Source organism: Sapajus apella, unplaced genomic scaffold, assembly GCF_009761245.1.
Source record: "Sapajus apella isolate SASKATOON/1434 unplaced genomic scaffold, GSC_monkey_1.0 scaffold36, whole genome shotgun sequence".
Classification (NCBI taxonomy): domain Eukaryota; kingdom Metazoa; phylum Chordata; class Mammalia; order Primates; family Cebidae; genus Sapajus; species Sapajus apella.
Window position 1 is genome coordinate 9,116,965 of NW_022436976.1, and position 16,187 is coordinate 9,133,151.

Here is a 16,187-nt window from a genome sequence, read left to right on the forward strand (position 1 = left end):
AAAAAAAAAAAAAAAAAAAAAAAAAGTAAGTTTTGGTTTCAAATAGCTGCTTTAACTAATATATGGGCAAATCATGGATTGGCTTGAAATAAAAAAAATTCTCTAGCCAATTCCATTGAAAATTCAAACTGATTTACTCCTTGAAGAATCAGGTATCTTTCAGAAACTGTATTTCCACACTTAATCACAACCACCAAACTAAGAGATTATACACTCCATTAATTTAAAAAATTCAAACACTGAGAAAGTTATGATACTTTTAAAAAATTTTTTTTGGTCAACTAATGGAGGTAACAGTAGACAACAAAAAATATGATTGGCACAATTGACAGAGATATTCTCTGTCATTAACTTATTGGATGAGTTTAATTACTGAAAGTTTCTATTTATTTTACTTTTCTCTAAGGCCAGAATGGGCTTAATTTTGTTCTGTTCACTTATCTCTAATACTTATAAATATCAGGGTCCATCTCACTGATATTTTATGATTATGTTAACATAACAGAGATTCATATGTGTTCTAAGACAGCCAGGTTTAAAAACATTCTGCAGCACTGGAAGAGAAACCATGTGGGCATCCATACCTCCATTCACTTTTTTGGGTTGGGACTAATACAAATTTGTAAGGTTCAGGTACAATTATTTTGTCATTCCATAAAAGTCATAAAATTGCCCCAATTATCTCAGAAAACCTGAAATCCACCCTCTCCTTTCTTTCCTTGTTTCAATCATCTTAAAATGATTTACATTTATTGGTTCTTCATCATTTTTGCAATATATAAAATGTTACAATATGGTGTATGTCTATAACCAGAATCACAATCTTGGGAAACAAGTTGATTTCACTGAATAAAAAGAAATGTGAAGTGGGGGGGATTTGAGCATTAATATTTTCTCCAAATATCTTAGTTTATTGACATATTTTAATCATTTTTTCATATAAAATTCATAATGCACAGAAAAAATATTTGTGCTCTTTTATAGAAGATCAATTTGATATCAAACCATTTTCATGAAGAATCAAGCTTCCATTTGTTCATCCTGTTAATAATGACCAATACTTCACTACTAGCAGCAAGAACAACAAAATAGAAAGAATGTGTTCTGTCCACATAAAAATCATAAAATGATGAGAGAATTCTCAATTATTTTTCACCTGTTCTTCCATTATTTATTAAAGTATTTCCTTGTCTTCTAGGAAAGGACTTGACATTTTTAAGCATTCCACTTTGAAAAATAGAGATTTATGGCATTAACAGTGTCTACCATAAAGCCCTAAGGCAACCAGACGCAGTGGCTCACGCCTGTAATCCTAGCACTTTGGGAAGCCAAGGTGGGCCGATTGCCTGAGCTCAGGGGTTCGAGACCAGTCTGGGCAACACAGTGAAAACCCATCTCTACTAAAATACAAAAAATTAGCTGGACAGGGCAGTGTGTGCCTGTAGTCCCAGCTACTCAGGAAGCTGAGGCAGAATTGCTTGAAACCAAGAGGAGGAGGTTGCAGTGAGCCGAGATCACACCACTGCACTCTAGCCTCGGACAGAGCAGGATCTTCCGTCTCAAAAAAAAAAAAAAAAAAGCCATAAGAAGAATATTTTAACTCTTCAAAAGCTGACTTTAAACTCTCTTCCTATAATTTTGTTTACAGAACAAATCTGGCTTTGTTAACAATTCAGGGCCAGATATATTTGCAATTGCATTTTCATTTCACTTTAAAATGTGCAAATGTCATTCCTTCTAGTCTGGTGAGCTTAAATTCTTGTTATAGCATGGTGTGTTTATTTGCAAGCTTTTTTCCTAGTTGCCAACATTGCTGTGTCCTCAGGAGCACTACTTCCCTGCATGGGGTCTCTATACATTTGGCACTCTATTAATGCAAACAGCTAGAATAGCTTTGAACATTTCATCCCAGAGTTTTGCTTTGGTTGTCTCTGTGAAAGGTGATTCTAACTGAAAAGTGAAACAATTACTATGTGTTGCATATTCACAGGTCTTTTCATCATTTTCATAGATTTTGAGAAAGAATTTGCAAAAGTAGCCACAATTCTTTTTCTTTTCGAGAATAGGTCTCTGTCACCCAGACTGGAGTACAGTGGAATTGACTGCAACCTTGAACACCTGGGCTCAAGCTATCTTCCCACCTCAGCCTCCCAAGTAGTTGGGACTACAGGTGTGTGCTACCATGCCTAGCTAAGTTTTTTAATTTTTTGTAGAGACAGGGTCTCACTATGTTGCCCAGGCTGGTCTGAATCTCCTGGGCTCAGTGATCCTCCCAGCTTGACCAAAAAGGAATTTTTCAAAAATATTTAAAACATTTTCATTTCTATTTCTTGTGAAACATCATGGACTGATATTTCCATATTCAACATAAGATTCATGGTGGAAATTTTTAAAATGAACTATGATCATTGTTATTTTGTTTAATACTCAGACGTTATGTGCTATGTAAAACACTATTCGATTAGATTTGCTTATCTTTTAACAGTGACTGGATTTATTGTAGGTGTCAATTTGCCATAAAGAAGATTCATTTATATGAATCTTTACCAATCTATTATTATTTATTTTTCCCTCTAAAGTTAATAGTGAGTAAAAATTTAACTTGTTGAGTTAAAAAGGGGAAAAATTACATTATGTTTAGAAAACTTTCTTTTTTCCTTCTAGAAACAGAGTCTCACTATGTTGCCCAAGTTGGACTCCTGGGATCAAGGGATCCTTCTGGCTCAGACCCCCTACTAGCTGGGACTGCCACCACATCCAGCTCTTAGAAAACTTCAATTGGCTCAGTTACCTACGATAAAGATTAACTAAATAAAACCACAGGACAATAAATCTTGAAGACAGTACTTTCAATTCATTATAGAGAATTTCTATGACATTTTCATGGGAATCTATGAAAATGCAATAGGCATTAGATTATACAATTATAACAATTTCTATTCTATTGAAACTTATCCTAAGAATATTTCCATTTATCGTCCCTTGAGCTTTTGTTTCTAATGCTTGTCATTATCCAACTAAGTATTTGTACATATAATAAATAATTTACTTTTTTGAAATGTAAACATTTAAACAGAGATAGCAACAGTATGAGAATTTTGCTTTCTGTCCTCATACCTATAACAAGAATGATTTTGGGTCGCGGTCTAGTAGGATCAAAAACCTCATACTCCTCAATCAACTCTGCAGTCTCAGAGAGATCCGTGTCACTTTCTATAGAGAATTGATGGATTGGAGGGAGCCGATCATACCGCCGATATGGAAAGTTTGAATTTTCAGGCATTACTGCAAAAGAGTAAGATAACTTTGAAAAGGAAAAAACACCATAATAAAACACTTTTCACACTTGAATAATTAGTAAAAGCAATTTTAAAATTAAGTGGGTTTGTTTTCTCTTAACTGGAAGAAGACTCCCTAAGTGGTCAGCAGGTTTTATCGTAAAGGGTCAGATAGTCAATATTTTGAGCTTTGAGAGCCGTGCAGTTTTTATTCAACTTGGCCATGGTGGTATGAAAGCAGTCATAAACAATATAATAACCAAATGAGTGTGCCTGTGTTTCAATAAAACTTTATTTATAAAAACAGGTAATGAGATGAACTTGGCTCATGAAACTTTGCCACCCTCTGCCCTAGAGTAACCTGCTCAGATACTACCTAGTCGTGTAGGTTGTATACATCTTGGCCTCTGCAAATGGTACTCTCTGGAGTCATGTAGTACATAACCTTCACAATGTAGCTGACTGTCCATAAGACTAACGCTTATATATCATGACTTTCATTCATTCAACAAATATAGATAAGCTACTTACTATGACCCAGGAATGCTACTGGGGTCCAATAGAATGGCTTGGTGGCATAATGAATAAAAAATTAAGGTACTGTCATAAGTCAGGTAGAAGGGTGCAAATAATTCCTATAATTGGAATATCTTTTAACGTCATCTAACTTTACCTTATCAATATACTTATTATTTTTAATCTACTTGATTTAAAGATGTAAAAGCAAAAGTTTAAGTTTGTATCTACAATGGCAATAAATATTTCTATTTATTGCCATTTATAACATACCAGACATGTTAGTGTGTTAAGAATGATTTGGTGGAAGAATAAGATGTAGTCCTGTTCCTTCAGTGCTTATAAAGTACAGCTTATGTGTTTATATCTGATAGCTGCATGAACACCAGCCAGATAAATGTTAAAATGAATATCTGTCTGATAAACACCACATCATTCAATGAATTACATTTGCGGTGCAGTAGTAAGAAATTATTTGCAAAGGAGGCAGGACCCGAACTCTGAAAGACAAGCACAGGTGATGAAATGTAGGAAGTATAACCCAATTGGTGGGAACAGTACAAAGATTCTAAGTTAGAAACTCAAATGACATACTCAAAAGGACCAGAGGAGGCGGGTGGCAAGTCCAAGGGAGATAGTCTCAACTAGTTGTTTATATATAGTTTATGACTCCTTCTTCTTCACCTCAGGTGTCAGTATTCCAGGAGGCACAGAGAAGCACCAACTACCCACACAGCACTTGCACAAAGGAAACAGGAGGCCATCTGCCCTTCCATGAGGAATTCTGCTAAGGGGACTACCGTATCTTAGTAGGTAGTCATAAGGCTCGCATCTCCTCCCAGAGGTGTTGATCCATTAGAACTTTCTATTTTCTGATGATACAATAAATAAGGGCACTGACCACAGACTCACTAGACTCATTTTGGTTTCATAAAAAGCATGGAGTAGTCTGCAGATGACAGCAGATATCCTTTTGAAAGAGCTGGGAAGGGCAACATCAGGAAAAACACCAACAACAGTATCCCCCTCTGCCTTGAAATTTAATTACTTCATCCAACGTAAGACAAAACATTATCTTGATTACTTTCTTCCCTCTTTCTGCACATCTATTCTGAAGACTTTATTTGCTAAACATATGCCATATGCATATGCTTCTCTCCATTCTACTATCACAACTCTTCCAAGCCATTATCATAGTTTACCAGGAATATCATAATAGACTACTTACAGATCTACCTGCTTCCATGCTTGCTCCCACAATCAACTGCCTGAATTGTTCTTCCCCTGTTGCTCCCATGGCTGACTGCTTCTTGCCATTGACACTTTACCTTAAATTTCACCTCCTTCAAGAGGACTTTACAGACTTTCTTATCTAGTGCAGCCTCCCAGTGAATCTCAAGGACATCACTTTAATGTTCTGCACAGCACCTACCACTTCACCATCTGAGAGTTTTTTCATGTATCCATTCATTCATTGTGTGTCTTCTCCTATTAGATTAGAAGTGTCATGAGAGGGGGGGCCTTACCTATTGCCTGGAGCTCTGTATCCCTAGGATCTAGAACTGTGCTTGGCAGATGGTCAATGTCCAATAGATATTTGTTGAGTTAAAGATAACGTCTTACTGAAATAGTTTCCCACAGAGAAAACTCAGAAGATAAAATGGGCAGGCAGAGTGTGGTTCAGTGTGGAGGTCCTTGAGCCCTTTACCAGGGTAAAGGGTTTAGCTTTAATCTAGTAAAAAGTCAGTGGAGGATTTTTGCCAGCATGTGGTAAGAGAAAGGAAGCAATGAAATAAATTTTTTTGGAAGGTTAATCTGCTAGTTAAAATGAATTGGAGCAGGGAACGACTAAGAACAGAAAGAGTAGCAGCTAGGTGGCTGTTAAAGTAGTCAACAGATGAGAAATAAAGGCTTAGGTTAGAGTGGTAACAGTGGAAATGGAAATGGATGGCTATATATAAAAGACATGATTAGGGCTGGAATGTGAGAAATGACAGGAGGTGACAGTTCAAAAACAGCTTCCAGGTTTCGAGTCTAAAAGGACAAGGAACATACTGCATTTCATGTAGCATCTTTCTTCCCTCTCTTTTCTGCTCTAGCAATATTGGACTTCTCTCATTCCTGACCAAATTATAGCCTCTTTGTCTGCCTCAGGAACTTCTCTTCTCTGTTCCCTGGTACAATCTCTTCCATTCTTCTCTAGCTAACATATACTTAGCTTCCTGCTCCAAGTATAAGCACATCACTTCTTCCAAGAAGCCGACCCTGAACCCCAGCCTAGGTTAGATTCAGCCCTCTGTTAACATGGTTAATTCCTTAACATATGAGTTTCCTATACTACCATTTGCTCCTGCCTATATTTCTACTGCTTGACTTCACTGTTAGACTGTAAGATCCCTGAGGGAAGGTGCCATGTCTGTTCTGTCTTGGTGGTTGTATTTTCAGTTCTAAAATAATGTCTGAACACATAGTAGTACTCAATAAATGGTCAATTTATTGCCCAACTGACTTACTGACTGACTGCAGGAAACAGGAAAAGTAGTAAGTGCTGATTTTGAAGTAAACATGGTGTGTTTGGTTTTGGACATGTTGAATATAAGATAATGAGATATTCTGGAAGACAGGCTCTATGAATGTCTGGGGTTATGGATTAGAACTCTTATTCACAGATAATTATTCCATTGTATGCAAGTGACAGAAAGAAAGGGATGCTTACCTCATATTTAACACTTTAAAGAGCAAATAATTTAATCCTTGCTTGATCATATTTTAACTTAGAAAAGTAACTTGATAAGATGAAAACGTTTCATTTCTCAGAATAATTTTTCACGGTAACGATACATTAGCATAGCTATGGCAATATTTTTGCAAAAAATGCACAAATCACTCTTATTTCTAGAAATAAGCACTATGCTTTAAGATACTGGGCAGTTAGCAATTTTGTTGAATGTAATAAACTATTCCACACATTACAGCTAAAACCTCCAAAGCACAAAAGAATAAAGCATTTCACAAAATAGAATTGTATTATTATAGGGCCAATCAGTTTAGAAACCATTTTCTGTTTTTTTCTTTTTTTTTTTTTTTTTTGCATGTAGCTGACCAGCCTACCAGGTCTTTTATGCAGTTCAACATACACAGTGACACCAAGGTAAGACAAATAAAGTTCCAGTTTGGGTGCCTCTGTCTCCCTCCCCTGGATCCTGATCCAGTGATTGTCAAAGCCAGAAGGAACTGGGATAGGGTGCTTGATCATGGGGAAAGTTGTTGTGGTTCACCCGGCAGATGGGCAAGGGGGAGGGTTTCACTTCTTCACAATTTGAATGACATCCTCATCCTCCAACGTGTGGTCTTTACCCACTTTCTGAGGATTGTGTTTCACAGAGAGACCCCAGACCAGACCCAAAGGCCAGTTACCATTTTCTGTTTTTTAGCATACCTTTTAGATACAAGTCTGTGTGATGCAACGTTCTCACCACCATAGGTATATGAAAAGTTTGTATTCAATGATTAGCTAAAAGATCTCTGTGTGGGAATTCTGGTAAAGTATCAGTAGGTAAGGAGAACCTAAAATTAACATGCAATCTTGTTTTAATGATAATTAAGCCGACATTTTCCATTCTTGTTTTAGCTTATCCTGCTCGATCAGGAATTCCAAACTCACAATTTGTGCACCCAATATAGCCCCACAGATGTGTTTTGTTCAGCTGGACATTTTTACAAAATTTGTACTTAACTGTCTCTAAACAACGACTGTTCTTTCCAGTTCTGCTCTCTAATTTGGCCACAGTCCTTACCATTCTCTATTGACACGTGGCCTGCCTAGCTTCTACGTATAACCAGGACAAGCAACAGTAAAAAATTTTATCAAATAGAAGCATCAAGATTTCATTTTGTTGCAGTCACTTTTACACCCAGTCAGGGCAGCTTTCCAACTAGGTAGATATCACAACTTCTTATATTTAATTTTTAAAATGTATACCTCAGGTTTATTAGTACTTGAAGGTTTAGAAAGCAGGTCCCTGTATTAATCTCCCTTCTAACAAGAGTACAGGGTACGTATTTAACACTAAGTATGATGACACCCTGGAAAGTAAGCTTCGCGTATGTTGGGGATGTGTATGAACTGTTCAAGCCCACTAAAATATCATTTATTCACCAAAGCAGTAATTAATTAAGTGGTGTGCTGCAGCAGCAACTGGCTAAAGATACAAACATAAGTACCTGCTGCCCACAGAGAGGACACATCTAAGCTGTGACTGCACAGTTTGGAGTCCTAAACTCCAATTCCGTTCATTTACTACTCTGTGTAGCAGGCTGTTCTAAGTGAACTAGAAATCCTGCTGATTTACAAAGAGTGACCTTTATACCTGGGACTCTGCTTGGTTATCAAACCAGAAAGTAGGTCTATGAATAGATTGTATGGTAAGAAAAAAATCTCTTTCATATTGTAAGAGTTCTAAGGGTTAAATCAAAATATGTGGTGCAAAGTCGATTTAGTAAGCATATGCAGACACAACCCCACCTTAGGACTTCCCACAGAATGTAACCACGTGGCTTATTTTGTACTGAGTGTTATTTTACCTCCTGTCTATGTAAGATGGACAGCGGTGAGAGACCTTGTAGAGTAGTTAGATTAATTGCTCTCTAAGACTCAGAATGCAGATCTTATTACCTTATAGTCACACCAAAAGTTTTCTAATTATTTATCTGTTTTTTGGTCTGTTATAACATTTGAAGATTTCTAAAATTAGCTTTAAATAGCAATTTCAGACATCTCATTACTTTCCAGCAGCATTGAGAAATTTGGTCGGGGTCATATCATTGACTCATGCATGAACAGTGAAGGACTCTTTTCTTTAGAAATGTTTCTGAGGAAAAGCTATTTCTGTTTTTCTTCTTTTGCTTATGTTTCTTGAAAATTAGCACACTGTGACTTTTTCCCACCCTGCATTCAAGTAAAATCTAAGTGGGTCGTCACTAACAAGGTTAAGCAAACTAAGATTTGCTTCCTGCTTATATTCATTGCAGATAGAATTGTCTCCATTTCAAATTCTGTCTGTATAGCATCAACTTTTTGTGGTACGATTTTTGAGAATGGTTTCAGTTTTGAAAATATGATGAACTTGGCCACTAGAAAAGAATTAATTTAGTTTCCCCTGCTTCGAACTGATTCACTTGCATATACTATTATACTTCTCAACTTCACCTAGAGCCCAAAAGGCTGGTAGGCTCATGTTGAATCCCTAATTTTGATAAGCATATATTTCAGAAAGAGATCAGAGCACCATGAATCTTCTCCAATGAACTGCAGTTTTTAGTTCTAAACAATTCCTAAAATTTAAACAAGTTTACTTCTCCAACTTCTTTTATAGCACCCAAACGCCTAATCTAATACATTGCATTCAGTAGCTTTAATAAATTTTTATTGAATTAACTAGTGTTAAAGTGAACTAAATATGGCCTGAGAAGGTCTCCATACTTCTATTATTTGGGTCCTTGTGGACAAACTGCAACCTAGCCTAATAGGTAGACAAGATTGAAAATCTAACTTAGGTGTATGTGCCTGTAACAACAGCTGAGTCTTGGCCAATCCCAGCGACTGTACTTCAACCATTCATACACTGCTGAGTGTTCAAACTGTGTTCAAATAAGGCAAATGCTGAGCTGTAACCAATCTAGCCATTCTGTACCTCACTTCTGATTTCTGTACACCATTCCTCTTTTTTTGTCTATAAATCTTCTTCCACCATGTGGCTGTGCTGGTGTGTCTGTGAATCTGCTGTGTTTCTGGGGGCTGACCAATTCACAAATTGTTCACTGCTGAATTAAACTCCTTTAAATTTAATTCAGCTGAAGTTTTTATCACTAGTATAAACTTTACATGAATTTATGCAGATGCATTAATATGAACTCTGAACTTGAAAACATTAATAGGCCAAATCTCTTTCTAGCTAATAAAAAATGCTGAACTATTATGTAACAACTACCAATTTTACCTGTATTTATTTACTGAGAGAAATCGTATTTGCAATTTTAAGAAAAATTCATGGTTTGTTAATGTAATTTATTTTGCAAAATAATAAAGTCGGTAATGTAAAATTTCATTAAGCCTCTAATGAATTGCTGGACAATGGTATGTAGTTTTCTTTGTCTTTTTATGGAAGTGATTAGAATTAGTAGCAGAGAGAAATTAATCATGATCCAAGGACTTATATTCTTCCAGGCATTTGTAAACTCAACAAATGAAATCACTGTGTAAAGTTTATATGGCATGTTTTAAAGAGACTGCTACAACTATAAAATGGTCTGTTATTCTCCATATACATTACCATTTCTTAGAAAGGATCTCCGTGACTGTCCACCATTTAATGGAGGTAAGGTCTTCTTTTCCTGGCTGACAAATGTATCCCATTTCACCTTGTCACAGCCACCTAGTTCCTTCACTTTCTGTAAACAACTTTCCAAGTACTCTACTGGGTCTTCGGGCTTAGAACACATCAGTCCATTCAAAAGGCTCTGAAATAAAACATGTACAATAAAATACGTTTTAAACCCACCTTTGTTTTTTCTTTAATTTTATTTATGCTTTTTTTTGAGAGACAGTCTCACTCTGCTGCCTAGGCTGGAGTGTGGTGGCAAGATCTTGGCTCACTGCAACCTCCACCTCCTGGGTTCAAGTGATTCTCCTGCCTCAGCCTCCTGAGTAGTTGGGTTTACAGGTGCACACCACTATGCCCAGCTACTTTTTGTATTTTTGGTAGAGACAGGGTTTCATCATGTTCGCCAGGTTGGTCTCAAACTCCTGGCCTTAGGTGACCCATCCGCTTTGGCCTCCCAAAGTGCTGGGATTACAGGCATGAGCCACCGCACTTGGCCCCACCCACCTTTGTTAAAATAGTGTTATGCCTCATCTTTGAATTCTGGTTGTTTATGTTCCTGGCATTTGTCTTTGAATAAACAATTAGAGTTGTAATTACAATCTGACTGAGTCACTAAGATAATCCCTTAAATTCTTGCCTAATTAGTTTTCAGTTCATATTCTCTGCCTCTTAAACAATTCAGGCAACTACATAGTTTAAAATGGAAGAGCCATTCACTTTATCACAGTGAGATGAAATGCAGTATGTGAAAATGCCCTTGGTCATTATTTATCTCACTCCTACTCACCCTTTAAGTCTCTAAGCCTCAGTTTCTACTTTTATAAAATTGGGGTGATTATAAAGACATCAAAGAGTTTTTTAAGAATTAAATAATTTCATATTTGTACAGTGCATATTAAGTTCCTGGTATACAGTAAGTGCCCAAAAACTTTGTTGGTGGTTTTAGTTATTATTACTATCAAGATGTCTTCTGTGAATCCCTAGGTTGGTCTGTGAACCCCTTCTGTGTTCCCATGGTATCTAGAATAAAATGTCATAAACCATTAGGCTATGCATTGGTCTGTCTTCTAAACTATAAGCTCTTCAACAACACAGAGTGAGTTTCATTCATTTTTCAATCCCCAGATACTGATGCTTTCCCTGGCATTTAGTAGGAGCATATTTAACTGTTTTACAAGTGGAAAACACAGAAACCACTCGAAGCTCAAGTCTAAGTGAGACTCAAAAAACTTGAGGTCTGACACTCAAAAAAATTACTATTTGACATAGAGTAAGTCACTCCAGTATCCCAATGAGATTCCAGAGGAGAAAGAAAAAAAACAACAACAAAAAAAAACAGGATCCTGCTATTACTTTTTTGGTTCGTGGTGTCTGATGTGTCATTGGTACTAGTTTCTAAAAATGCTACCAGTTTGGAAATGCTGATTCCTGGAAGCTGGACTTATGTGCAAAATATTTTCCTTTAGAGTATTTCATGGAAAAAGCATAAAGGATTATTCTTATGAATATACATTGTTAGTATACAAAACACCCTTCTAAGGGTTGACATTTGTTTAAATACAGTATTTTTTTTCAGTTATTTTTCTGTGTAATTTGCTCAGAATGGTAGGCAAGTTTCACTAGGTACATTTGCTTTCTGAAACCTAAATAGAGTAGTCTGGAGTGTGCACCTCCGTCAGCCAAGTTCATTTGCAAAGGGAGCAGAAAAAACTACCTGGGCATCCAATCCAGTTTATGTGTCAAAATCTGTCCTATATACATACACACTGCAGTTGAGCTTCTCACATTCCTCCCATAAGCCAACCCAGTATTAGCCTTATTAATACATAAAACCCTCTGTGTCATTTATTTATTTGTATATCCAGTGACTTCTCAGCCTTGTGTGACTTTATTATCCCCATTTTATAGATTAAGAAATCATGGCTCAGAGATGTTAGTGACTAACTCAAGGTTACTCAACTAGAAATTCCTAGGCCCAGGATTTCAACTTAACGATTCTGATTCCAAAACTCGTATATTCTTCTCTGTACCTGTTGCAAAAACATGGTATGAGATAAAAGAAAATACAAGATTCTCTGTGCCCTCTGCAAAATGCCCGCTTTTTATCCCTACTATTGCCTGAAATGGGTGAACACACTCAATGACTCTTTTCTGAAAATATACATTTTCAGCATCCGTAAACAAAACTGGTTCTCCAAAGGGCATTGACTTTAAAATGTGACAATGAGTTCCATTCCTTCATGGATAATTCAGATCTTTTCTTCTCATAGCCAGCCACTATCAGGAATTGAAGATAACCAGCACACATTATTGCTCAGTCTCTGAGTTAACCCTTTGAGACCCTGAGTAATCTAATTTGACTTTCCACAGTATTAAAATTGCCAAATCTCTGCTGTAAGTTACAAGATCAGTATACACACCATAAGGTTAGCCAGAATTAAGAACTCATGATAAGGCCGGGCGCGGTGGCTCAAGCCTGTAATCCCAGCACTTTGGGAGGCCGAGGCGGGTGGATCACGAGGTCAAGAGATCAAGACCATCCTGGTCAACACGGTGAAACCCCGTCTCTACTAAAAATACAAAACATTAGCTGGGCATGGTGGCGCGTGCCTGTAATCCCAGCAACTCAGGAGGCTGGGGCAGGAGAATTGCCTGAACCCAGGAGGCAGAGGTTGCGGTGAGCCGAGATCGCGCCATTGCACTCCAGCCTGGGTAACAAGAGTGAAACTCCGTCTCAAAAAAAAAAAAAAAACTCATGATAAAATAAGAAGAAAGTGGGTTTAAAATATATCTAAAAATGGAAACACATTTCAAACATGAACCTACCAGAGATATCCCATATTCTATTTACTCTACATGATGTCTCAAATTAGGAAGAAATCTGAAAAGGTCAGTTAGATATCTTTACTTGTCTGACAATATGTCGATACAATAATCATTTTGTCTATAATGGTGTCTAATATCCACAGCTGCAGCCAATGTCTTAGTGTTTAGTAGATAGCTAATTGCTCAACTTTGTACACCTAGAACATTGTGGTAGGGAAAATCCAACTTAAAAACCTAAAGTATTTAGTTTTGCAGTCTACACTCATCACATGGAGAACTGTCAGATTTTCCTTCCCTCTTGAGCTGCGCATAGCACAGATTCGTCTTACTGAAGGATGTAGCCTTTGGAGGTCACCAGCAGTCTACTTCCATCTTCCCATTGTCCAGAAGTGAATTCAAGTCTACTGTATTACTGTATTTCACCTAAGTGGACTTCCTTTTCTGAGTGTGCATTATTTATGCCATTCATATGCAGAAAAGTAAAAAACATAAAACCTGAACAAAAACTCCTGCCATCACTTATTTGCATACACAGTGTAGATTTTAATAAACAAACTATGAAAATTCTCTGTGGTTACCCTTTACCAAGGAGGAAAAACAGAACTCACATTTGTAAAGAAAAAGGATGTACTATTTAGCGATTTTTGCAATCAGGTGGTTCTCCTGCAGATGTTTCTAATGATTCTTTTTTTTTGTTGTTTTTTTTTTTTTTTTTTTTTTGGGACGGAGTTTCGCTCTTGTTACCCAGGCTGGAGTGCAATGGCGCGATCTCGGCTCACCGCAACCTCTGCCTCCTGGGTTCAGGCAATTCTCCTGCCTCAGCCTCCTGAGTAGCTGGGATTACAGGCACGCACCACCATGCCCAGCTAATTTTTTGTATTTTTAGTAGAGACGGGGTTTCACCGTGTTGACCAGGATGGTCTCGATCTCTTGACCTTGTGATCCACCCGCCTCGGCCTCCCGAAGTGCTGGGATTACAGGCTTGAGCCACCGCGCCCGGCTCTAATGATTCTTTTAGACACTTAGAAATGAAATTTCTCTAAGTAGTATCTTTGTGAGAAAAACCTTCATCTTTTTTGCCATATTTACTTTTTGAAATTTTTTTTTAAAAAAGAACGATTCTTTGATTCCCACACATTCCCCAGACCCGTCCTTATCCAACACCACCTGATTATTTTCACGCAGGGGTAACACATTTGCTAGATTTGGGCTTCACATACCACGCTTGAGCTCAATGAGTGGTTTACCTGGAAATCTTGACTTCAGATGACCTGAAAAAGGTGGCTCACAGAAGTGAGAGGAAATGAAGATTTGTAATTATGACAACTCATTTTAAAGATAGTTTGGGGAAACTGAGGCAAAATTTCCCAAGTGGTGTTTTAAAATTCTTTTTAACAGAACAAATCCAACAACAACAACAACAACAAAACCCTTCATGACCTTTAGTTTACGATATCAGGCTATCAGTTTTCAGAAATGGGGGGCGAGGTTTGTAACGAAAGGATTTCCTCTTTCAGAGCTCACCTAGGAAGCTCGGCTTGCTTCTATTCTTTTCTCTTCCTCCCCCCACTTCAAGCAAAAGCACTTGAGATTCAGGAATGTTTTAAAATTCAAATATGAAGAGAAGGAAAGGAAGCCAAACAACCTGAGACAGGGGCTGCGGCTTAGAACCAACCAAGGCTCATTCCTCAAGCCTGCTCTCTATCTCCAGGTGTTTCCCCCATTCCCGGGTCCAGGTGCCAATGATGCCGTGATGCGGTCTGAAGACTGAGCAACAGGGGTCACGCCCGCCTCGTGGCTCCCTCCCCGACCCGCTATCTCCAGGTGGGTTGTGGAGCTCTAGCGAAAGCTGCGGCCCAACCCTTCCTAGGCAACGGAAAAACGTGCTCAGGAGTTCATTCAGCGAAAGCGCAGAACAAACGCTGGGGCCTGTCACTGGGGAGGTAGCACTTGATAGGTTGGGTTTTGCTTTATGTATCTTCTTCATCCCTCTCTTCCAAGCTGTCTCCGGGGAGGGCTGCCTTCGTCCACACTTCCTCTTTCCCGCAGGGGTCCCGACCCTCGACTAGTAGAGTGACTAGGGCTCTGGCTCCCTCAGTTTCGAGTCTTTACTCGCTGCTGGGCGACAGTGCACCCACCTGGCCTGGCCCTCGCCCCCAGAGAGCATGGCCCGGCCGCTGTCTGCAACCCACCCTGGCTGTCCACATCGGAGGGGCGCGATGGGGGCAGGCTGCTTCCAGAACTCGGCTCCAAGACTGAAACTTGATTTGTGAGATGCAGGCTTCTAAGCCGAGCCATCTGACAAGGACCCTGGCAACCCGCGGGAAAGGCGACTACCCTCGGGCGAGCTGGCGAGTGTGCTTCTGCAAGCCCCTTCAATTACATGCCCCGCGTGGGGAAGGTGGGACGGGGCGCGGCTGCCTCACCCCGAACCCCGGAGATGCAGTCCCCGGATGCTCCCGCCCGTCGGCCGGCCCTAACCCCTACCTCAAAAAGCTGAGGGATTTCCCTCCGGGCCAGATACTCCTTGGCATCGTTGGTGTTCATGGCTGTGCCGCGCGTGCCTTGGGGCGCAAGCGGGGAGGCTCCCGGGCTGCGGCGACCTGAGCCGGGGCTGGCAGAGTCCGCGCCGAGCAGCTGTGCAGCCCTCTTTCTCGCGCGCACTCAGCTCTGCCTCTCCGCCCAGGCCAGGGACCCCCTCCGCCACTCCCTGGGGGCTGTGGTCTCTGCGCTCCCGCCGCCCCCGCTTCGGTGCCAGTCCCCGCGGCGGAGCTGCGGGCTCAGAGCAGCTGTGCCGCGGCTTCCCGGGCTGCCAGGCAGCGCGGCCGCCAGGGGTGGGGCGCAGGGAGCGGAGGAGGGAGGACAGCGTGGCGGACGCAAGACGACAGTCCGCCCGCCTCTCCGGTTCAGCGCGCCGCGCTCCTCGCCTCCCCGAGCCGGGTCTGCGGCTGCTGCCGGTCACGCTGCGCTGGCGGGCGGGAGGTGCGGGGGTGGGGGCGCGCGCGCGCAGGGGTCGCAGTCAAACCCCTCGGTGCCGCACCGGCGCCAGAGCGCGACGCTTCCCTGCGTGCGCCGCCCAGGGATGCAGCGACCCGGACCAGGTGGCCAAGGGAACAGGGTCGGGGTCTCTAGGAACCTGCGGCCGTTTCACTTCTGCGGACCTTGAACACACACACACACACAC

At 40.1% G+C, this 16,187-nt stretch overlaps 1 protein-coding gene across 1 annotated transcript in view; it reads right to left on the reverse strand.

The window, feature by feature from the left end:
* Positions 1-15,884, reverse strand: part of AK5 (adenylate kinase 5) — a 298,444-nt gene extending 282,560 nt beyond the window's left edge. The window contains exons 1-3 of the mRNA XM_032296561.1: positions 15,491-15,884; positions 10,127-10,313; positions 3,118-3,285 (exon numbers count right to left, since the gene is read on the reverse strand). Coding sequence (XP_032152452.1) covers positions 3,118-3,285; positions 10,127-10,313; positions 15,491-15,550 — 415 coding nt within the window. The 5' untranslated portion in view covers positions 15,551-15,884. The remainder of the gene's footprint in view (positions 1-3,117; positions 3,286-10,126; positions 10,314-15,490) is intronic.
* Positions 15,885-16,187: the final 303 nt, after the last annotated feature.